Source organism: Pelodiscus sinensis, chromosome 7, assembly GCF_052426305.1.
Source record: "Pelodiscus sinensis isolate ZL-2025 chromosome 7, ASM5242630v1, whole genome shotgun sequence".
In the NCBI taxonomy this organism is placed as follows: Eukaryota; Metazoa; Chordata; order Testudines; family Trionychidae; genus Pelodiscus; species Pelodiscus sinensis.
Genome location: NC_143058.1, coordinates 51,386,414 through 51,410,736, shown reverse-complemented (window position 1 = coordinate 51,410,736; position 24,323 = coordinate 51,386,414). Strand labels below are relative to the sequence as shown.

The 24,323-nt window shown below is 45.1% G+C and overlaps 1 protein-coding gene across 2 annotated transcripts in view; it reads left to right on the top strand.

Annotated features, from left to right (window-relative positions):
• Positions 1 to 7,460: 7,460 nt before the first annotated feature.
• FRZB (frizzled related protein) overlaps positions 7,461 to 24,323 on the top strand; it is a 32,534-nt gene continuing 15,671 nt past the window's right edge. Inside the window, exon 1 of one of the 2 annotated variants that reach the window (XM_075933758.2) lies at positions 7,461 to 8,332. In XM_075933758.2, coding sequence (XP_075789873.1) covers positions 7,858 to 8,332 — 475 coding nt within the window. In that variant the 5' untranslated portion in view covers positions 7,461 to 7,857. The remainder of the gene's footprint in view (positions 8,333 to 24,323) is intronic. The other variant, XM_006121709.4, reaches the window with a different exon arrangement.

The following is a 24,323-nucleotide window of genomic DNA, read 5'->3' as shown; positions in this document are numbered from 1 at the left end:
TATAACAGAAAACCATGATTTCTATCAAAACACCTTCATTAGTTGTGTTTACAAGACTGAGCATAGAATCCAAATATAAAGATAGAAAACACCCCGTATATCATGTTAGCGCTTGGATAGGCTACTGTATGTTGTTCCTACACACTGTTAAACAGGGAAGGGGTTTTGTTCATTTTAAATATAAAAGTGGATCTTCATCCTTTCTCTTGGATAAGTATTCCACTGGCTAAAAAAATTCACTGCTGCATGCTTTCTCCTGATAACCAGTCTACATTTTTCTTTCTTTTCATCCTATTGCGCTTCATTCTATTTGTTATTTATGAAAAATACACACTTTTCCTTTTTGGTGTTTACTTTCAGCTATTTATAAACTGTTATTACAGCCAACCCTTAGTCTGTCCTTAAACAATAGCTATATTGTGACACCAGTTATTTTACAAGGCATTTCTCATTTTCTCACTGTCTAAACTTTTTTGCTGTTGAATGAAAATTTAAAGAGCATGCAAACATCTGCCCCAAATAACAAGTCTTGCATTGGGCTTTGGAGGTGTGATTGACTACCAGACAGAGCAGGTTTCAGAGACATGCTTCTTTACATTAACTCCAATCATATATAGTCCAGTCTCTAGCTAGCCATACATAATAAGCCATATATGAAGAATTTAGTGCATAGGTTTTGCCCACTTGATATCATTAACTGTTTTGTTTTTGTCTGTTTCACATTCTTTGAAAATGTAGAGCCAGATCCTTTGGTCCTTCTGAACAGTCTTCTGCTATCAAGTGGTCACTAACACGTCTACCCTCCAGACTCCACTTCTGGTGTCAGGGCAGCCATAAGGTTATTCTAATTTACATTTGACAGCCCACAACCTGAACACAAGTTCTGACTGCCAGGGATTGCCAAGGCCTAGAAATACACTGGCTATACTCCTTTTTCTTTGGACAGACTCCTAATCTGGGCGGGGAAGTAAGAGGTGGTGGTATAAGAAGTGCTGTGATCTATGCTACCGAGGGATTTGCACAAGGAAAGGACACCTCACTAGGACTAAATCCTCCATGTAAGGCTCCATATTGCCTCTACTGACATCAGCAGGAAGTAATGAGTCTATAGTTATTTGATAAAATTCTTATTTTGCATTAGCATTTCAAAATATTGCAGTGTGTCTGATGTCCTAAAAATAGTTACACTCAAGAACAAGTAAACACACCAATAATTCATACTGTCCCATTAAGAGTTTGCATCATAACTTTCTATTTCTGATTACAGATTACTCATCCTCTCTTACCATTTATTGTACTCAGTGAAGTCTTTATGTGAAAGGGGATCAAGTTTAAACATTTAAAAAAATATTTGAAAAGGATGAGATGTTGCTAATTTACGGTTCTAATACTAAGCTGAACACCATGACTTTGAGCTTATTTTTTAATCCAGTTACAGACTGACTACTGAGGGAGAGAGACTAGTCGAAGTGGGAGAGGGGGAGGGGAGAGAAAGAGGAGAAAGTTAAACAAGGGAACAAATTAATTCCAACCATCTAACGGCAGCTTCTTTCCTAACGGTGCTTTGGTAGGGGTATGAGAACAGTAAAGAAATCAATCCCTTTTCACAGTCTCATAAAAGCTCCTGTTACATCTGCGTGTCCTAATCAACTTATTCAGACTTCCTCACAGCTGCATACATATTAAACAACTTACAGCTGAATTCTGTCCTCATGGTGATTTCAGTGAAGTTGCATTAGAATAACTGAGGACAATTTGGTTGACAAGAAATATTTTGTATCATTGTTGATTACCCAAAGTTTTGCAGCCTATAATAATACAATTTTTCCTTTAATTTCTATATAAACCACTTAAAAAACAAACCTTATACTTGGCCTCAGTCCCACTGAGCACTTGGCTTCATGTTATAAAAGGTGTTCTTTACATTTACATTATTCTTTACATTTATCGGTCCATATCAACTCCTTAAATTCCACCTGGAAACTTAGACAACCAGTGTAGCTCACAGAGCACTAACTCAACATGCTCCTATTGAAGCACTCACATCTAATGGGAAATGACTGCCTAGGAAGGAGTACTGCAAAAAGAGATTTGGGAGTTGGAGTCAAAGTTAGTCATGGGTAGTGGGTGACCCCACGGCTTGGGAAGCAAGTACCCCTGGCCCTGCCCCTAGAGCCCACCATGGTCGCTGCTGGCCCCTGCCAGGTCTCCCCCACCCCTGCAATGTGGCTGCTGGCCCTCGACCCCTCCCTGCCCCAGGAGTGTCCCCAGTTCCAGAGCCCCAGAGAGCTGGTGGGCAGCATGGCCCCAGCCTGCCCCAGAGCTCTGGAGAACCAGAGGGTGGTGTGGTCGCAGCATCCCCCAGCTCCCGAGCTCCAGAAGTCTAGAAAACATGACCTTGAGGGAAGACTGACTCAATTGGGTTTGTTTAGTTTGGACAAAATCAGACTGAAGGGGGAGACAATCATTTTCATGAACATAAAAGGTTCATGTTCAAGGAGGAGGAGGGAGAAAAAATGTTCTCCTTATCCTCTGATGTAGGATAAGAAGCAATAATCTTAGATTTCAGCAAGGGCAGTTCAGTTGGGCACTAGGAGAATCTTTCTGTCAGGGTGGTTAAGCAATGAAATAAATTGCCTATGCAGATTTTGGAACCTCCATCATTGGAGATTTTTAAGAGCAAGTTAGACAAACACCATAGCTAGGTCTTTTGTTTCTACTCGTTGTGCATATTCACACATATCTCAGTGCGCATAAAATTTATTCCACATATCGATGGAAAAGTTTTCACATAGATGGAAAATATTAAAGGGAACACTGATTTGGATGGTCTGATTTAGCTGCCTATCCACAAGTTGGGAACAGCATCTTCTTGTCCACACTGGTGCACAGCTCTCAGTATCATCCATTTCTGTGCCAATCAACTATTAGAACTCTGGATAGACACTATCTCTTCCCGCTACTTTTCCCTATTTCGTGGCTGCATTAATCTCCATACTTATGAATGCTCGGCTTCCAGACCATTGGAGTGACTTAGCAGTGGCATGTGCATGATTTACAGACCCCAGATTTCAGGCACATTTACGCAAGTGTGTAAAGTCTGGATCTTCTACCCAGTCACACCACCTGAAGATATGGCTACAGAGTTTTGTTGGAAAAACAGCCATTTTTAGGGTTTCCAGGGGTCCAGTTTTGAACCGGACAGTCCAATATTTGAGCTTACTGTTCGGGAAACAAATTGAGAAAACATAAATGAGAAAATATAAACATCTGGTATTTTCTAAGTAAGATGTAATGTAGATTGTGATGTAATGTCAATTGTGTCCGGTATATTTGTTGAAACCCTAGCTGTTTTTCCGACAAAACTTGAGGAACATCCACACTACAATCGCATTCTTTTGAAAGTAAACTGAAAGAACAGAGGGGTTTTTCCGACGGTAATCCTCTTTCTACGAGGAAGAAGCCTTTTTCAGAAAGAGCTCTTTCAGAAGAAGGTGTGTGTGGACAGGAGGGTTTTCTTTTGGGAGAAGAAGCCTCCAGGAAACAGCACAGGTGCTCTGGTGGCCACTCCATCCAAAGTAATCAGGACTCTATAGTTCCTGTCTCCTGACCCCTCTTAAAGCTGCAGGCACCCTTGACAAGCCTTGTGGCAGGAAGCCGGCCTGAGAACAGCACCTCACCGCGTGGTTCTCTCTGTCACAGGCCTTGTCAGCCATGACAGAGTCTCACGCCCCCCGTGACCTCCCTGGCCCTCGCAGGGAGCAGCCCCAGGGGTCCCAGGATCCACCCAAGGGGACCAACAGGTGGGCACCCTCCTGGTCTGGAGCAGAGATCCTGTTCCTCCTCAAGCTGTGGGGCAAGGAGGACACATTGCAGGCTCGCCACTCCAAGTGGCAGAACACCGACATATATGAGCGCATGGTCCCTGGTGGAGCGCGGACACCCACCCTGGACTTTGGAACAGGTCTGGAGTAAGGTCAAAGTGCTCCATCAGGGATACATCCGGGCCAGAGAGCACAGCTCCCGCTTGGGGCCAGGCCCCCACACCTGTCATTATTACCAGGAGCTCCACCAGATCCTGGGGGGTGGGGAAACATCTTCCCCACCTGTCCTCATGGACTCTGGCTTGCAGACCCCCATCATCACTCGGCCAGAGGTCTTGGTGAAGGAGGAGCAGGAGGACCAGGGCCAGCCGGAGGTGGTGGAGGAGGAGGAGACAGAGACCATGATTCTGCTGTCCCTGGAGCCAGTGCCTGTGAACCACGACATCTCCCAGGCCTCCTCAGACACCTGGGAGGGATCTTCAGGTGCGTGGTCTCACTTTGTCATACACACAGAGTGGGAGAGGCGGGTGCATGGGGCTGGGTGCGAGTGCCACTCGGGCTGCTTGAGCTGGACATCGTGCTTTTTCGATGAGCATTTTTTGTATGGACATGTTCTTTTGGAAGAGGTTTTTCCGGAAGATCTCTTCTTCCAAAAGAAGCATGCTGTCTAGGTGTAGCCAGAGTGGCCTTACTGCTTCCAGAGATAGGAGGGCTTTCCAGTGTCTGGGTCTCTACACTTGTCATATTTGCAGAGGTGCTTTTGACTCTCTGCATCCCAGCAAGGAGCGTACAGAGACCTGTATGCCTAAGAGAAAGTCCCTTTTGCAGCAGAGATTAGGAGAACAGTAAAACAGTCAACAAATTTTGGCATTGAGGGAATGCGGGAGATTGTATCATCCACTGTCACAGTGAAATGGCCCCTCTGGTTTTTTGAAGTCTCTACACAGTACTGGTTTTGAGTAGAGAACTAGGATTTGAATGCCAATATGGGCCAGGAGTGGTCAATGCTGGCTGTTCGGGAAATAATCAAAGAGGATCCGTGAGTCACCATCATCTTTAGAGATAAACATCAGGTCAAGGCAGTATCATCTGCTCCTTCTTGCAGTGTGGACAGTGATGCACTGTTTTGCATTAGAAAGATGGAGCATATCATTTGCAGACTCCCACCATTTCATTTCTTCACTTGCAATGTTGTTTGCTGCATAGCCCTATGGAGTGTGGTGACTATTAAATCTGCCCACAAACACAGCAGGGCTCTGTGCAGTCTGTAGAGCTGGTTGAAGCGACAGTGCACCAGGATGTTTATACACATGAATGATGGCTCTGTGTGCGATGCACACGGAGATTGTAGTTTGTTTCTGCAGGAGTTGCACCACATATTGGTTGATCTGTTTTAGGTAAATTGCTAGCTCTTATTTGGCATGGTAATTGCTGGCTATGAGTACTTAGCCATTGATTTTGTAGTACAGGCAGTCCCCAGGTTACGTACAAGATAGGGACTGTAGGTTTGTTCTTAAGTTGAATTTGTATGTAAGTCAGAACTGGTACATAATATAGGGGAAACTCTAGCCAAACATTTCTCCAGAGCTCAGTTTTATTCTCCCACACCTCACTTCCCTCAGTCCTTTATTCTCAAGCTGAGGTATCTGCTGAAAAAAGCTGCTCTGCGTCTCCCTAGTCTGCTGGGGGGAAGCAGCTAATGCGGGGTTGCCTCACCCAGTTTGTAAGTAGGGATCCGATGTAAGTCGGATCCATGTAACCCGGGGACTGCCTGCAGTAGGGCTTTTTCTTCATTTGCAATATGGGTCCCCTGGAGGATGGGGACATCAATATTTTCTACAGTATTTTCTCCAGGTAGTTACACTTGGACCATGGATCTTCAACATTCAACTGGCAGATCTTTTCCCCAGGTTTGATCTGTCTACAACATTGGTCTTGAAAAGTCAAGCATTGCTTTTGTTTATCTTTTGTCCAGGAAATCAACAGTGTTCAGTCGCCAGTTTAATTATGATGGTTGTGATTTCCCAGTTAATAGTGTAGGCCATGTGAAGGTAGTCATCTCAAAATAGTACTCCTTTTGCATGTTAAACTGAATATAGCTATCTCCAAATTTACTGTTCAGCTGGGGAAATTTGTCTCAGCATGGCTGTATATTTTCTTTTTTCCAATAATTTAGGTGCTAATATTTCTCATGTCTTATTCATTTGTTGTTAAAGATATTACACAATTACACCAAAATAAACCATATTGTATTTCAACATAATTAATCCAAGTTTAAAGCATTATTCTTTGTTCTCAAATTAACAAACTTTTCTTTGTGGAAAAACATCTATAGAACCATTGTCCAGAATTATTTCAGTAATAACAAAGCCATATAAACAGCAAGTGAATGGTACATTTTTAAATGTCTTGCCTTCAAGTTACATCCAGAAACAGATAGCCCACTGTGCTGGGAGAGAAGATGGGTTCTAAGGGGATAGGTTTGGCTAAAAATGATCAGCTGTGAGAAACGGCTCTGTTGAAACAAAGGCACATTTTAATGGTGCAGAGCAAAGGTGATTTCCTGTTTTGTTTAGGCCTTTGTTACCCCTCTGAGGGAGTTTACTTTTTTGCTGGTGATTTAAGCTGCTCTCTCTCTCTCTCTCTCTGTCTCTCTCTCTCTCTCTCTCTCTCAGAGAGGGGAAAGTGCCTCTGTAGGTCACTTCATTTTACACTATATGCACTGACCAGGAGCTTACTTTAGTTAGAAGGAGCAAGCTGCTAGAGGATCTGTTTTCTATTTTCTCCTCTAGATTAAATGCATCTGGACTGAAGGAAAAAGAGCCACTTTCTGCCACTGTGGGGAAAGTTTCCCTGCAGGAATCTGGCTGTGGTGGGGGTGGGCAGTGTCAGAATGAATGCAGCCTTCCTGGCAAGAGCTGTAATTCACAAAGCATCAGATCCTGTGAAACAAGGCAGATCAGAAACCCTACCCCTTATGTTTGAAAAGCAAGCCCCAGAGGTGATTGTTTGCACCAGGAGAGAGAGACTGGGGAAGGGGAAAAAACGCCTCTCTTTGTCCTGTGGAGTGTCTGGAAGAGACACTCCTTTTCTTTAGTTTACCTCCATGGCAGGGTGGAGAGGAGGGATGTCTTTCTAAAGTCTCAGAGGGTATCGGTGTTAGTCTGTAACTTTAAAAACAAGTTGTCCTGTGGCACCTTAGAAACTTTATCTATCGATCCGAGAGTATCATGAGCTTTCCTGGGCTTGTGAGATTCAAACCAGGATTTGGAGACTGCAGTAACTCAGGCAGAGGTTATGGTGGGTCTATTTCAGGGGAGTCGAGACGATGGCGATGGGCCCTTTTGCCCTGAGAGGCGGGAGACGATGAGCTCTATGAGGTTCGCCAAGTTCTGTCAGGAGCGGCTGGGCGCTTCTGCCGTCCCGCACTTCCCAGGGGCTTTGCAAGGACTAGCTCGGTTTAGCCTCCCCCTCTGCCTTGCGGCAGCTCCAGCGAAAACTGAGAGCTCGCAGCTTTCCCGAGGGATAAGGGGGGGGGGGGGGGTACGGGACAAGCCGTGTCTTATGCTGATGGAAGTTAATGCAGCCTCAGGTCAGCCCGTTCCCCCCCCCCCCTTCCCGCCCGCCCGCTGCACAGAGGAGCGGGCTGGAGGAGGAGCTGGGGCTCGCCGGCCAGGAGGTGGGAAAGGGAAAAGGAGCTGGGCTGCAGACTGAGCCCTCATTGCAAAGCGGGGCGGCAGGGCCATTCCCAGGCTGAGCCCGGCCCAACTTTCCCAACTCCTGCCTCGTGCTCGGAGCCAACCGGAGCGGGGCGCAGCCCGCCCGCCGGCCCAGTGCCGCTGCCCCCTTTCTGCAGCCCCACCCTCGGCCGCGCCGCTCACGCCGCCACCCCTAGCGCCGCAGGGGGGCGGGTGCCGCGGCCCGGGGCAGGTGGCAGCCGGGGCCGCTGTGCCGAAGAGGCTGTGGGGAGGCGGCTCCGCCAGGTCCGGGAGCGCGTGTGTGTGAGGCCCCGAGTCCCGAGCCCGGCGGGACCATGCTGCGCTGCGGCTCCGGCGCGATGCTACTGGCCGGGCCCCTCCTGGCCCTGGCCGGGCTCTTCCTGAGCAGGGTGCCCGGGGCCCAGGGCGCCGCCTGCGAGCCGGTCCGCATCCCGCTGTGCAAGTCCCTGCCCTGGAACATGACCAAGATGCCCAACCACCTGCACCACAGCACCCAGGCCAACGCCATCCTGGCCATCGAGCAGTTCGAGGGGCTGCTGGGCACCCACTGCAGCCCCGACCTGCTCTTCTTCCTCTGCGCCATGTACGCGCCCATCTGCACCATCGACTTCCAGCACGAGCCCATCAAGCCCTGCAAGTCGGTGTGCGAGCGGGCCCGCGCCGGCTGCGAGCCCGTCCTCATCAAGTACCGCCACGCCTGGCCCGAGAGCCTGGCCTGCGAGGAGCTGCCGCTCTACGACCGCGGCGTCTGCATCTCCCCCGAGGCCATCGTGACCGCCGAGGGAGCCGGTAAGTCCCGCAGCCTCAGCCCGCGCCTCTTGCTGCTGCCCTGCCTGCCTGCCTGGCACCCTGGGAGCCCAGCACACAACCCTCCCTGCCCGCACCCCTCTGTGCTCGTCTCTCTGCCCGCACCCCCACGAGCCCAGCGCCAGCCCCGTGTGAATCCAGTCCCTGGTTCTCAGCCTTTCAGATCCAGTCAACTCCAGCTCTTCGGATCCCCTCTGTTTCCAACTCCTCATGCTCCTCTGACCTCTCACGAGATCACCTGAGATCTCAATCAACCCAGATCCATCGTCTCCCCCTTCCTCCACCTGCCCCCTTCAATGACCTTTTTCCTGAATCTCACTGTCATCCCTTTCTCCTCTTCCCTTTGTGCTCCCTTACTCTCTCTGCCAGACCCAGTCCTTATCACTCCTTCTCTGTTTCATCCAACGCTCCTCTCCTGGCCTTTCCATCTCACTCCATGGAAGCCAGTGCCATCTGAAAGCGAGTAGATGGGGCATATAAAAGTGCAGAGACAATGGGCAAAAGTGCACTTCAGTAATGTTATTCCAAACAGGATGGAAGCTGCATTCATGTGCCCTCCCCTGCTACCCTTTCCTCTGATTCTAAACTTGTCACTCTGATCCTGTCTCCCATTTCTAAACCCAGCTCTTGCTCTCATTCCTGCTGCCTCATACCATAAGCTAAACTTAGCTCACATCTAACTCTCACCTCCATCCAACCCTAACACCCATCTGATAGTGTCTTAATGTTTATCCTTTTTACTCATTTTTAGCATTTATGTGGAGCTGCTTGAGATTTCTGAGTGAATGTTGTTGTTGGATAATGGCCTTTTACCAAAAACAAAAACATTCCATGAGAAACTTACTTTTTTGAAATTGGTAATGTCTTGTGATTTTTTTAATCAATGTTTGGCAGTTTTTTATAGTAAAAGAAAACTTTCAACAATAGATTCAGAAACATTTTCTATTAAATTAGCTTACATTTTTTGTAAAAACAGTTGAACAAGTGAGAATGGAAATCCTGTGAAATGGAAACAATTTCACAATTTTTTAGTTTAGCTTTAGTATTTTTCAAATATAACTATACTAGGGCGGGGGCAGTAGCCCCACTAATGATGTACTATTCCCTATGCCCTCTATGCCACTTAAACCTGCCACTCAGACCTACTGAAAACATGTTTCCTTCTGGACTGGTTGCACTTACTTTATTTTACATAGACAAGAGCAGCTGCATATTTTTGTTTGTTAAACTTCAATTCATGCTGCAAGCTAGCTTGTGCAGGTGGGAGGCAGGTGACAGTGCTCCTATTTCCATGGTGGTGACAACATGAGAGAGAGACTGTGTTGGCCACTGGAGGAGTGAAGCTGGAGGTAGGAGAAGGCTGCAGTTGCCCCACCTGGTCCCATGACAGCAGTAGCACATGCACAATGGCAACTGGGGGAAGAGCAGCAGGAAGTTTTAAAATAAGCTTACAACAAATACAGCTAGTTTTATGGCATGCATAGCTACTGGTCCAGATCCTCATCTGTGTTAGGATGGCAAGTGGTGTAGCTGAGGGATGAGTGTGGCAAAAATGGCCACATGATACGTGGTGTGTGTCTCCTGATCTTGGGGTTAGATCAGGGATGGGCAAGAGGCTGCCAGTGGGCCGGATCCAGCCCACCAAGCCACCAGATCTGGCCGGTGGCTGTCTCGCCGGACCCCTTAAGCAGAGAACAGCTCACGCTTCAAAAAGCCAGCTGCTCTCCACTCTGGATCACTGGGGAGGGAAAAGGAAAACTTCCCATACTATCCTCCTCTCCCCCCAGCAAAATATCTCAGCTCCCATTGGTCAATCTCTCAGTTTCCAGCCAACAGGAGCTGAGAATTTTTGCTGGGTGCAGAGGTAGTTTGGAAAGCCTTTTCTCTCCCTCCCCATCCACCATTTCTCCCTCATGCCGGGAGCAGAGCCACATGGACAGTCTGCCTGGCTACGTCTACACTGGCCCCAAATTCCGGAAAAGGCATGCAAAGCAGGTAAGTCAGAATAGGGAAATCCGCGGGGGATTTAAATATCCCCCGCGGCTTTAAATAAACATGGCCGCCGCTTTTTTTCCGGCTTGGGGAAAAGCCGGAAAAGAGCGTCTAGACTGGCGCGCTCCTCTGGAATAAAGCCCTTTTCCGGAGGATCTCTTATTCCTACTTTCAGGTAGGAATAAGAGATCCTCCGGAAAAGGGCTTTATTCCGGAGGAGCGCGCCAGTCTAGATGCTTTTTTCCGGCTTTTCCCCAAGCCGGAAAAAAAGCGGCGGACATGTTTATTTAAAGCCGCGGGGGATATTTAAATCCCCCGCGGATTTCCCTATTCTGACTTACCTGCTTTGCATGCCTTTTCCGGAATTTGGGGCCAGTGTAGATGTAGCCCCTCAGGTTTCTGCAGGTAAGTGCCTCCCAGCCAGAGACTGCCTCTCTCCCCTTTGACTACCTGCCCCAGGCCACCATCCAAACCCTCTGTACCCCTTTTCCCCCTTCTCCCAGGTCACAACTCTCTCCACCCCGCCTATATTCTTCCCATAGGCCAGGATCCTCCTCTCCCTGACCCTGCCCTCCATTCCCCTGCCTCAAGTCACCACCCAACCCTCTGCACCTCCTTCACCCAGGTCACAACTCCCTCCCAGAACTTGCACCCCCTCCTAGATTCCTTCCCCCAGGCCAAAATCCTCTCCTGCACCCATACTGGACTGTACACCCCAAGCCTCTGCCCCAGATCACATCCCTTCCACAGAAGTGAGGTCCTTGACCACTTGCTAAAATCTTGGAGTGGCCTTCCATTAAAAATTATTGCCCACCCCTGGGTTAGAGGATGGTCAGTTTGGCCCCTAGTATAGTAGCCTCAGAGCTGCTTTAAGGGGTATCTGGCCACAGTGGCCTCCAAGAGACCTTTCTGGAGATCACTAGAGCACAGCAGCTCTCTGGCCACATTTGATTGTCCATGCTTCCTATGCTTGGCGCTGTGAAGGTGGTGGTGGTGGTCTAGGTCAGTCTACATTGTCTCAGTGCCATCTAGGTGTTCCTCTTACTGTAAGAGAATCCCCGGGTAGCTGGTTAAGCTGCTTTCCAACTGTTTTATGCTGCCAGAACACTGCAAAGCTGTCATTGGCTGGGGGATGGATCTTTTAATCAAAAAAGGTATAACTTCACCAATCCCTGAGCAGCTACCTCTGGGATGGAACATATAACCTGTTTAACATTGCACTGCATCGCAATGTACTAGAACAAGCTATGGAGAAATAAACCCATTTATTTCCCATTGAAGGAGCTGAGATAAGCTATATTAGACAATGTGTAATTTTGGGATTTGGCGAGGAGTGGAATTTGGTCAAGGCTCTGGTGCTAGAACCCTGGATGTTTACAAAACGATTAGTATCTCAGTGTTTATCTCAACAGAGACAAATACACTATCACTTGGAGATACCATTGGTGGTGGTGTAAGTTAACTGTTGGTAAGTGGTTTGTTTTACCATCCTCTTCTGCCAACTTTGGCATGTGTAGTGAGAAAAACTATTAACAGGAAGTTGTAACAGGCTTGCACCTGTGCTTCATCTTGAACCTACTTACACTCTTGTTACTTGCTCTTTCTGTAGCAGCCCTGTCTTTTAGCCCCCTTGATTTGTAAGTTACATTATGTTGCACCAATTTGTTGATGTGTCACTTATACCACCTCTGACTCTTTCTGAGCCATTGCAAAGTGCTTTAGATGAAAGGTGCTGTGGATGTAACTCATTGCTATTGTCATGGGTCTGTTGACCCTTCCCTTTCATTCCACTCTATGTAAACCAAATCCCATCATTCTGCCTCCAACACTCTCCCCAGTCACATCTTATACTCTATTCAATTGCTGACTTCTATTAATGCACCCAATAAACCTTTCCCATTTGATCCCACTTCTTTCCCCTACCAGTATATTTTTTATTCCCATACCTATCTAACTTCACTCCTACCTTTCAAACTAGCATTTTTGCCGTTTTAAACTCTTGTATTCCCCTCTAGAACCCTAAACCAAGGCCTCAAGATAGCTCTGTTCCTTATACTGTCATAACTATTCCTTCCCCTAATTCGTCCCTAATCTTTTCTTACCCATAGTTGTACCCCACATCTAACTCCCCATGTCTGTCTATAGTGCTGTTGTTGCTGCTTCTCTGGGCTGCAAACCTGCTGGGAGTATTTCAGTGAGGCTGGTTTTGAATTCCAAAATTAGTAATAGATTTGTGAATGTCTCATTTTGAAGCACACTTACAGACTCTTTCCTTAGCAGCACTGAGATACTTTCAAAACTGCCTTAAAAATGAGTCCAGACTGAGTGAGGCTTGGCAAGTCAACAGATTTTTGAAAGCAGTGGCATTCAAAACTGAAGAGAGGAATTTTTTCTAAAATTGCCCCTGAGTTACCTATTGCTCAGGACCACAGGAGCACAATAACCTCTTTGAATGATTCCCATGTGAACTCCATGAACACCTCACTGACTGAAAACCTGATGGCATTCTGATTTCTGGGGTTTAAATATTAAACCAGCATACTATCCATTGGACTTGAGATATTCCCCTGGGGGTGTGGAAATAAATCCTCCCATTTAAAAATATAATGAAATATTCCTAATCTGGGAAAAGGTAACATGAAAACTGGTATCATTCTATTAGAGAATTGTACCCGAGTAGAAAACATCAATACAAATAACAGACTAGATAAATTATTTGTATACAAGGCATGTCTTCTAATTTTTTTCCTATTAAGAATGCACTTTTTGCACCTAATATTTTTGGTGAAATATAAATTCACATTTACTACTGAAAAGATTTTCTCATAATTCAAAATGAAAATATTACTCACAAAGTAATAGGACTTTGCTCTTCTACCTTATCTTTTGTCCAGGGATTACAGATTTCTTTCTAAAATTTGACTGGCTAAGGTAAGTATTGTTCAGTCCATTCTATAAAAGGGCAAATTTAAGTATGGCATGGTTAAATGATGTAGCCAAGTTCATAGATAGTGGCAGAGTCAGGTATAGAGCCTCCGAGCCTAAGGTCTAATTCCTTTTCTCCACTCAGCAGACCATACTTCCTCTCTAGTGAACAATTTACAATGCACATATTCACAGAATTAAAATAACTTTATATTCTATCCATTGTAGAAAATCTCAGTTTGCAGAATTTCTTCCAGCTAATCCACAACATAGCCAATATGTCATATTTTTCATCACAATTTTGTTTTCTTTATTCATTTCCGTGCACGTGGGTTGTCAGTCAGAGCAAGTTGTTAGATTGCTCCAGTGAGATTTTTATCCTGGCTCTAGCTGGTTAAAAGGATAAGAACTAGCTACAGGAGGATTTACCTGTCACATTTTCTAAGATGGGATAGAACTTAAACTTAAAGTTATTTAACACGGTGAATGTGTATATTATACATTGAGGAAGACAGCCATAAGTCTGTCTTCTGAGGAGCCCTCCCTAAGTTGTGATCGAGCAGGGCTGAGAGTGGTAAGGAGGTGTCAGCAACAAAGCCACAGCAATGCAGAGGTTTGAGGCATCACGGCAGCCCCCTGCTCCCACGTAGACAGGAACTAGAACAGCATAGGATCGGGAGGGTACTAAAAGGGTCTGAGTTCCATAGTATAGAATCTTAGCCCTCGACTCTCTTCCTGACCCATTATCTGCTCATAGGAGGGTTGTTTGACCTCTCTGCTTGTTCTATAAAATGGCTATAATTTACGTGTCTCAAAAAGGCATTGTGCGACTTAATGGATAATGTCTGAGTTTCTTGTATGAAAAATATTAGAATACTGTGATCCTGCTAAGGGTTGTGTAGATAGCACAGTGGAATTCTGCATAACACAATGTTTGTTGCTGTTGACACCTCTGAAGGAGCCAGTTTTTTATTAACATTATTATTTACGTGTTATTTTACTAACCTAGATCTCCAGCTCTGTTAAAAGAATTAGTCTTGACTGGGGATGTTAAAAAATGAGTAGTTGTGTAACATGCACCTGCAGTGTGGGGCTACAGTTGGCTCCCCAGGAGCGGGTGAATGCTGGGAGCTGACTTCTAAGCCGACTCTCGGCGCACACCAGCTGCCATCTGCCAGCTGCACTCCCAGGGAGATGGCTGCTGCCATGCACTGCTACTTCTGTTAGAGACAGCAGCATGGGGCAGCAGCCAATTCCCCAGGAGCTGGCTTCCAGAGTGCACCAGCTTCTGCCTGCCACCCCGTGCCCCCTGATACAAAGGTGGCAGCGAGCTCCCCAGGAGCTGGTGCATGCTGGGAACCAGTTTAAGAGTCAAAGCAGCGTAGGGTGGCAACCAACTTCCCAGGAGCGAGGTGGGAGCCTGCGTCTAACCATTAACGGTAATTGATAAGCCCAGGCATATGGGTTAATTGTTTAAGTGGTTATACTTTTACATCCCTAGTCTTGACTGACATTCCTCTGAAGTGAAGTGTGTGGCAACTCCAAGCTAATGATCAATTCAAATGCACTTCGTTTGATTCTTCTCTAACTTATATCAAAGGAAATGAGCAAAAAATTCTGCTCAAATCAATGGACTTACATTGGTTTAAAACTACTGTGAATCAGACAAATTATACTAAGTCTATCATATATATTTTAATAGCATGCATTTTCTGTTCAAAAATTGATTTTATTTGCTTTTAGGATACTGATATTCATGCATCTGTTTTATAAATATAATAGGAGGAAGGGAGGAAAAAGGACATAACACAAAGCAATAGACATGTAGGGAAACTGTGTACACTAATTGGCACTCCTCATTCTCACCAGAATAGTTAATTTTGAGCTCCATTCTCCCTGATTGCATTCTTGCAACGTACAGTTGATGAAGTGCATCATCTTGATGCAAATTCTGAAAAAGAGTTTATGTTGCATATTAGATCAGTGGTCAAGTATGTAAAACGGTAAGTGTGTGGGACCCACAAGGTCAGGGGAGTGGACCCTAATTAACAAATTAGATAAATCAGGTCCAGTTGACCACTACATTAATGGGCACAGCAGTTTTGGCTCATGCCAGTATCACTTAGGGACCTTTCTAAGCTTGTCATCCTACCAGATCCTAGGGATGTTACATTTAGTTTAATCAACTAATCTACTAGCAGATGAATTTTCTATCAACTAGTTGATTAGTCACTAAGTGGGTGAGCTGCAGCTAACCCCACTAAGCTAACACCACTGTGGCTCTGCCTTTTAAGTGTGTGTGTGTGTGTGTGTGTGTGTATATACACACACACACGGTGCTTTTTTGTTTAAAAAAAAACGGTGCCGGTACTAATGCTGGGGAAAATTTGTCGAGCGATGGTGACTGATACAAAAGATAATGAGGCCAGTCTGGGTGAGGGCTAGGGCTGAGGCAACATCCTATCTAAAACCTGTCCTCAGATTCCTGCGATGTCTCTGCTTGGGTACTGTCTTTCATATCTGGGCTATGATGTAAGACTGATCTAAAGGCCCCTTCCAAGGGATAGAGGAAGGGGCTGGCTGTGTCTTTCTTTTCTGTTATGCCAGAGTTCCCTAGATGTGGAAGGGATGATATGGCCATTGCTGTGAAAGAGAATCTCAGTTACTCTTAGCCACTCTTGTTCTCTGCCATTAATCACTATTGCCTGCTTTTCTGGAGGGAGAGAGGGCAGCAAAGGATTTGACAGACCAGTTGCAGCAGAGCATCCTTGCTCAAACTGAGTTAGGCTGAAAGGAGATGGTGGGGGCCTGTTCTGCCCTCTTTAAATGCCAGTAATTTGGGTGGATGCTGTGCTGCTGTTTTTGAGGGACTGGGATCACTTAGCCCGGTCAGCAGTCCCTCAGCAGTCAACCCTTAGCAGTCAACCATCTGTAGAGATCCTGCTCTTAAACAGGGATGTTAGGGAAGGCACCATCTCCTCTGACATTAATTCCTGAAAATCTCACATGGATTGGGCAGGGATGATGTTCAGCCTGTTCGCCAGAAATTGGGAATAGATGACAGGAGGGATCACTTGATTACCTGCTCTGTTCATTCCCTCTGAAGCACCTGGCACTGGCCACTGTCAGAAGATAGGATCTTGGGCTAAATGGACCTTTGCACAGTATGGCCATTCTCAGGGCTCAACAGACCGCTGTTTCTACTCGCCCATGGCGAGTAGATTTCAGCTGGTTGCTCCGTGCGCCCCATTCACTGGCGCTGTGTGCATGCGCAGGGCTGGTCTGGCGCATGTGCGGTGTGGGGCTCTTCCCACAGTTTGTAGCTCTTGCTACAGTTTGTCGAGCCCTGGCCATTCTTATGAGTCAGTGGAGATGGTGGAGTCCAGTCTCTGTAGGGAAGGAGCTAGATTGGGTCTCTGGCTAAGATCTGTATTTACAGAGCAGATGAGATAAAATTTGGCCCTTCGATTTGAGGCAATCTCCAGGTCTGTATTTAGAAGATATTGTAACTTTAAATACACCAATGGTTATAGCTGACTCTGGAGGCCAGTGTGGAATTGTGTATCTTTGATTAGTCTTCAGGCTCAATCAAACTAAGACAGCTTTTTTGCATGTAAATGATTCTACCCACAGATGTACACAATTTTGTGTGTGCTAAATTGATGTTTGTGCACAAGTGGCTCTGCCATTCATGCCAGTATTGTTACTTTTTTTGCTTCCTGCATCCATTGTTGTTCCATGTCAACTTCCTATTGAATGCTCTTCTCACCTCACTTTACGGAGGAGTTACCCTCTCTGTGTTAGGCCCTTTTTAAAACTCTGCAAGAACAGAGTTTATAATTTAAAAACAAACAGACAAATGACCAGATCCTTCCTACCACTGGATTGCTCAGTGTGACCTTGCACGTGTGCATTATTGTCTTCCATTTCAAGGTGTTCAGGGAAGGGATTAATTTTTACTTTTGTCTATAGTGCAGCATCAAATTTGTGTCACCACTCAAGACCTGAATAAGGAAACACACATGCATGTGTTTATGACTATCCCTATTTAGGACAGGACTGAAGTCCCAGTGGTATGCATAAGTGCTGTTTCGAATAGAGATGCTTAACTGAACTGCGGCGTGAACAAATAATAGCTATAAAAGGAGAGCAGATAGAAAGGAGCACATGCAGAATAAGAAAGTTGATTTAAGCTAGCTGAACATTTGTCTCTGGAAGTATCTAACTTAAAAATTGGAGCGGCTTAGGAGAAATGGCAGGAATATAGTTATTAAAAAAAGTCTGTGTCATTTTGCACTTTCTGTACTCGGAAGTGTAACTTCTAGGGATGTAAAAGAGTAGTTGAATAGTTGACAATTCACATTTCTCCCCCCCCCCACCTCTTTGCTGCCTCTATATCAGCACTGTCTCCGTGGTGCAGGAGGGGTGCACAGTGGCTCAGCCTGGTGGCTCTTACTACATTTAAAAGGCAGAGCTGCAGTAGTCTGGACCTAGCACAAGCTGGGACTGAAGCAGTCCTAGCTCACATAGGGTCCGGGACCTATTTCCGCTGTAGTTCTGCAGTTTAAATGTAGGAGGAGCCAGACTACCTGCACGCCCTGCTCCTACTACATTTAAACTGTTGAGCCGAAGTGGCCCCTTACTGAATAATTGTGCATTCAATACAATTTGTATCAAGTACAAGGTTAGTCATTTACTCCATACTTAACATCCTTGGTAACTTCATAGGTCCAGAAATTTTCTTTGATGAGTCTTGAACTATGCTACAGTCAAAACAGTTGTCTTAATTGTATGTGATTAGAATAGGTTGATTGCTATGCTGTTTTTGAATATTTCAGAGAAATAATATATTTAATTCTAGGCTTTACTTGAATCCATCATGAGGAGTCTAGGTCTTAAATTATTTTGGTGCATGCTTATAGCATTTATAACTTATCATCCAATAAAAAAAACTTTTAAAAACAATGCGTAATCCTGTGGCACCTTAGAGTCTAACATATAATATAGTGTCATTAGCTTTCGTGAGCAAAACCCACTTAGAGGGAAAGAAAGGATTTAGATTTGGAAACACCATGACTGAATGTATGGTCAGAATGGAACATAGTTTGAGGATCATTGGCTAGGTGGAAAAACTTAAAAAACAATGAATAGTTCTGTAGCACCTTAGAGACTAACAAAAAATGTAGATGGTATCATGAGCTTTTGTGGCACAACCCACTTCTTTCATCTGAAGAAGTGGGTTGTGTCCACGAAAGCTCATGATACCATCTACATTTTTTGTTAGTCTCTAAGGTGCTGCAGAATTATTTGTTGTTTTTTAAGTTTTTTCAGTTACCGACTAACACAGCCACTCCTCTGTGGCTAGATGGAGAAACACTACAGTTAAATCTTCATTCTCTGCCTCCCTTTGTCTCTCTAAGAGCATAAAAGATATGTGTCTTAGGAATGTTAAATTTCGATTAACTAACTAATTGAATAGTCGATGGGATTTCCATCAACTATTCGATTAGTCGAATAGCCCCAGTAGGGGTTCTTGTGCATTTCAAAAACTTAAACACCGTGTTTCCACGGGCTCCATGCGGTGTTTCAATCTTTGAAATGCACAAGAGCCCCTGTTGGGGCTCTTGTACGTTTGAAAGCATAAGTCCACATAGAGCCTGGAGCCAGTGGAGAACTCAGAGTCCCCTGCTGGCCCCAGGCTCCATGCAGCACTTTCACTTTGAAATGTACAAGAGTCTCAGCGGGGATTCTTATGCATTTCAAAGATGGAATGCCACTACTGCGCCCCTGCCCCCTCCCACGGAGCTGGAGCTGGGGGGAACTGGCTTTTAAGCCTGCTCATCCCAGCACCCTCTCCTCTCCCCCACATCCCTTCTGCCTCTTTCTAATAGAAGCATAAAGTCAGGGAGAATGTGACTAGTTGATAGTGTGTTGACTATCCAATAAGCTTTTGCTTATCTGATAGTTAGCTAGTCGATTAGTTGCTTACATCCCTAATGTGTCTAACAGCAGGGTGCTGGAAGTGGGGGTGCTAGCACACCCCCTGGCTTGTTGTAATAACAGACATCAAATCCATGTTTGCTGTGGTTCCATTAGCAGCACCCCACTACAAACATTGTATCATCGATTCTGTAATAGCAGTGCTCAAAACATAAGTAAAAGCATTAACTGTTAAAGTTCATTATAGCTATTTGCAAATATATTAACTCTGTTATTTCCAATCAAGTTGTTTCCAGATTTAAGATCAAATTCAGCTCAGAACATACTTTGCACAATGTCATGGACTTCGGTGAAATTGTACAAATGTGCAAATTAGGGCAGTATTTTGTATTTAGCAAACCACACACTCCTAAAGGCAGAACATGCATGTCTTGAACATAAATGAGATTACATTTTTCCTTTGAATCTCGTATCATCTTCATTTACTATCAAATGTTATTTCAAGACATAGTTCTGTTTTTTGATATAATGTCTTATGGAGGCACCTACTGGCTTGTGTTCTGAAATGGCTTTAAAATGTGGCATAAATTCCTAGCTTTCTTTAAAAATTGTTAGCCAATTGGTGTGAAATTTCACACAGGGTTAATTTTTAGGCTTTTTGAATTTCTATGCAGTTTTTGTTTGTCTTATAACCAATTTGTAATGGAAAGCCTTTGAACTGGGGCTTGTGCTGAATTTTTCGTTTGGCAGGCTGCTGTTTATTGTTGACAGAAATTTTTGTACAATTGTCTGGAGAAAACTTGGTAGAAAGATCGATCCTGGGAGCCACTGAGAGAATGTTTGTTGGTTGGTTAGTTCTTTTTAACAAATGTTTTTAGCCATTATTTGCATAACGAGTAAGTTTGTTCATGGTGCAGATAAACTTGATGAATGGAGGCTAGGTGCAAACTAAATAGACTGTGTCAAGATGTTATTATAGGGGCTCAGTATACTAAAGCTTGATTGACAGGGAATGCTGGATACACAGAAGCCTGACGGACAGGGTATTGGAGGGGCTGGGCATCTCCAAGTGTGACAGTTTGATGAAGAGGTGAGAAAGCTGTATGCAAAGCTATTGGATGAAGACCAGGAGTGCACAAAGCCTTCTCTGTGAGAAGCTAGACTGTTGTGTGCGAACCTATTTTGCAACAGAGAATGGATCAAATGTTCTTTCACTGTACTTTAAGCCCTACATGTCGTGTTCCTCACTTATGCAATGCCCACACCTAATAAGCATTAAATAAATTAAGAGGTGATATATAAAAGTCTTTATTGAGAAACAGTTAGGGTTACTAGACACACAACATGTCTCACAAAATAAAAAAATTAATAAAATGAAAAGTTAAACTATCCAATGCCCTCTTTTCTTCCCAGACCACATCTTAGCACAACTGCCCATAGAACTGGAAAGGACTTCAAAGGTCATCGAGTCCAATCTCCTGCCCTCATGGCAGGACCAAGCATTGTCTAGATTATCCCTGATAGGTGTCTGTCTAACCTGCTCTTCAATATCTCCAGTGATGGAGATTCCACAACCCCCCTAGGCAATTTATTCCAGTTTTTAACCTCTCTGACAGGAAGTTTTTTCTAATGTCCAACCTAAACCTCCCTTGCTGCAATTTAAGTCCATTGCTTCTTGTCCTATCATCAGAGGCCAAAGAGAACAATTTTTCTCCCTCCTCCTTGTAACATTCTTTTAGATACTTCAAAACAGTTATCATGTCCCCTCTCAGTCTTCTCTTTTTAAAAACTAAACAAGCCCATTCTTTCAGTCTTCCCTCATAGGTCATGTTTTCTAGACCTTTAATCATTTGGGTTGCTCTTCTCTCAACCTTCTCCAATTTTTCCACATCTTTCTTGAAATATGGTGCCCAGAACTGGACACCATACTCCAATTGAGGCCTAATCAGTGCAGAGTAGAGTGGAAGAATGACTTATTGTGCCATGACTCTTTTCAAAATTAATCTCTGCCAGCACAACCAACTACTTCACTAAACATCCAAACTAGTACCAGTGGGGGAGGAGGAAAATAAATTGGTGAACGAGCACATGCCAAAGGTTGAAAATGGAGCTGAGTTAAGATTGCGGCATATGGTAGGTATGGTCATACTAAGGTGTGGATGGAGGTGTTAGGTGGCTTTATTTTTCATTTTCCTGGAGGTTTGTGTTTTGTGTAGGGTTACTATACACAGAATGCATAACTGCTTCTCAAACAAAACGATTTTTATGTATTTTATTAGATAACTAGGGACGCTAACACTTAGGGGAGCCGACAGCCTCCCGGGGCTTCTAGGCAAGGTGGAAGGGGGGCCCAGCTATGCCCTCACTGAAAGAATGCAAACAGATATTACAAGGATAAGCTATGGTTCAAGCTGCTGTGCACGTGTAAGGAGGACCCAGTTTATGGGTATTTTGTAGATCTAGGTCCCATGACTTCTAGTAATGGGAATTGCTGAGGGGAGTATCAGACTGGTAGTAACAATAGGCAAGTCAGAAATAATTGCCACAGGTCCAAAGAAAGGCCATGATTCAAAGTACCAAATGAGGAAACACAGCTGGGTCCCAGAAAATGCACTGTAGCTTAGCAAGGTGAAAAATAAGGGGAAATAGTTCTATATAAGAAAATAATAGGCTCAAAGATGGCCATATGGATTATGCCTTTTACCCTGTTCTATAATCTCTCTCTTTGTATAAAAAAGTTTTTCCTGCCAGGTGACAGAATGATGTCAACATGCTCCCTGGCCTCAAAAGCATGGGACACAGCCCACTAGTAAAAGATTAAAAAATACTTGTTAAAAATAAAAGGCACATTTAAATTGGATAATAGGAAACACTTTTTAAAAACCCATGTATAATTGATCTGTAGCGTTCACAGCCTCTAGATGCTATTTGACATGAATAGCTTAGCATGATTCAAGAAAACATAGAATTCAGATAACACATGAATAAGACTGGTTGCTGAAATTTTACTAGTTCTGAAAAAAATGACAAGTATAATCTGTAGTAGATGAATAAGCTAACATCAGGAAAAAATTCTTCCATACTATGATGCTGTAAAGTTAGATGCATTATGGTGTGTGTGTGGGGGGGGGGGGGTTTCTTTTATATGAGACAAACGGTTTTGGACATTGTTAAGGAGATGATTCTGGGCTAAATAGACAACTGGCAAGGATGGTATGCTGGGACATTTCCTGTACCCTTGTGCGTACTGCATTGATACAAATGTCGGATGCTCAAATCTCAGTTTTGCCTAGTTTATTTACAATTTCAGTGGTATTTCAAAATCTTCCTTTATCCAGCATGTTTTTAATCTACCTATGTAAGGTTGTGATGCATGAAGTACAACATACAAATACATCAAGGAAATAACATATAGAGCCAAGACATTTTTTTAAAAAATGGGTGCTTAAAGTTAGGTTCCTAAATCCATAGTTAATCTTGTGTGTGTATGTGCACACACATATGTCACTAGCAGATGTACCCAGTGTTGCACTGGTCCTAATTAATTTCATTAATTAAAATGAAAAAGTACATGCTTTATTTAAGTGATGGGGGTTGGGGTGCAGGAGTCAGGGCAGAAGGTTGGTGTATGTGGGTGCTTCAGGGAGTGGAGAGTGCAGGAATCAGGGCAGGTAGTGGAGGGCTCAGGACGGGGTTGAGTGTGAGAGGGGCAGAGCAAGGGATGGGTTCTGGAGTAATGGCAGGGGGCTGGGAAGGGTGGGGGGCTAAGAGTAGGGGATTGGGTGTGTGGGGAAGCTTAGGGCAGGTGGTGGAGGCCTCAGGGTGGGGAGTGCCTGGGTGAGAGCGCTGGGATGTTGAGGTGGCTTATCATGGCCACTTGTGGTGGTGATGGCTGTGCTCCCTGGCTGAGGGCTCTTCCTGTCGGTGGGGCCATGCAGGCTGGCCCCAACCTCCAGCTTGTCCAGAAGGGGTGTCTGGGCTGGCCTCAAGCTCCCCACCCTAGTTTCTAGCTGGTCCAGTGGGGGTGGGGTATGTGCAGTTCCTGGCTCTGGTATCTCCTCAGTGGGGAGGGGAGATGTCAGGCCGTGATTTGAGGCCCGGGAGTCTCGGCGGGGGGTGGTGGCAGGCAGTGTGGCTCGGGGGGTGGGGGACCACTGTGGTGGGGTCAGTGGGTGGAGGTGCTCTCCCTCCCCCTGGGTCTGGCACTTTTTAGGCAGGGGAGCCACTTACTCAGTCTGGTGGCTGTCAACTTAGAAGGCTCTGTCCCAAGCTGGCCACTCTCTTCTTGGTGCAGCCGCCCCACAGTGGTCACTCTGCAGTGTAGCTGCTCCCTCTAATCAGCCCTCTCCCTTTCCATGTTATGGTAAATAATCCCATTCCAAGCATATCCCGTTTTCCTGCAAGAACCAACTCTGATTTTTCTTTGTTAGGATAAGAGGAATCTGCATCCCTTATTTTGTGTTCCCAACTCTTATAGTTTAGGAGCAGTTCTTGAACAAGTGGATGGATTCACTCACAGACACTCACAAATGTCTATAATATAGCTATATATGTATTAGGGATGTTAGATAGTAATTAATTGAATAGTTGTGTAACTGCACAAAATATGATCAGTTACATGACTATTCGATAGTCCCTGGGGCCGGGCCAGCAACCAGTGTGCTCCCAGTTCCACTCCCGAGGAGCCCCTGCCACCCTGCACTGCTGCCTCTGATATGGCGTCCCACAGAGCAGCCTCCCCTGCCCTAGCCCCTGCTGCTGCCTCTATAAGAGGCAGCAGCAGGGTGGAAGGGCAGGCATCTTCACAGAGTTGGCATACGAGGAGAGCTGGCTTAAAAGCCAGTTCCCCACGTATATCGGCTCCCACCTGCCTGCCTCCGTGCTGCAGCCTCTGTCGTGTGTACTTGACTACATGTTGACATCCCTAATATATATGTAGAGATAGATTTGTGAAAAAATATACAGCTTTGTAGTTGAGTCTGTGTAGCAGGACCTTTGCACCCATTCTGAGTCCCTCAGCTTCCTTAGGGCTCCATGCAGGGAATAGTGTATACCCACATTGGTCCACTTGCAAAGCTGTGTGTTTGTCTGTGATGTATGTATGTCCATGGTTGTG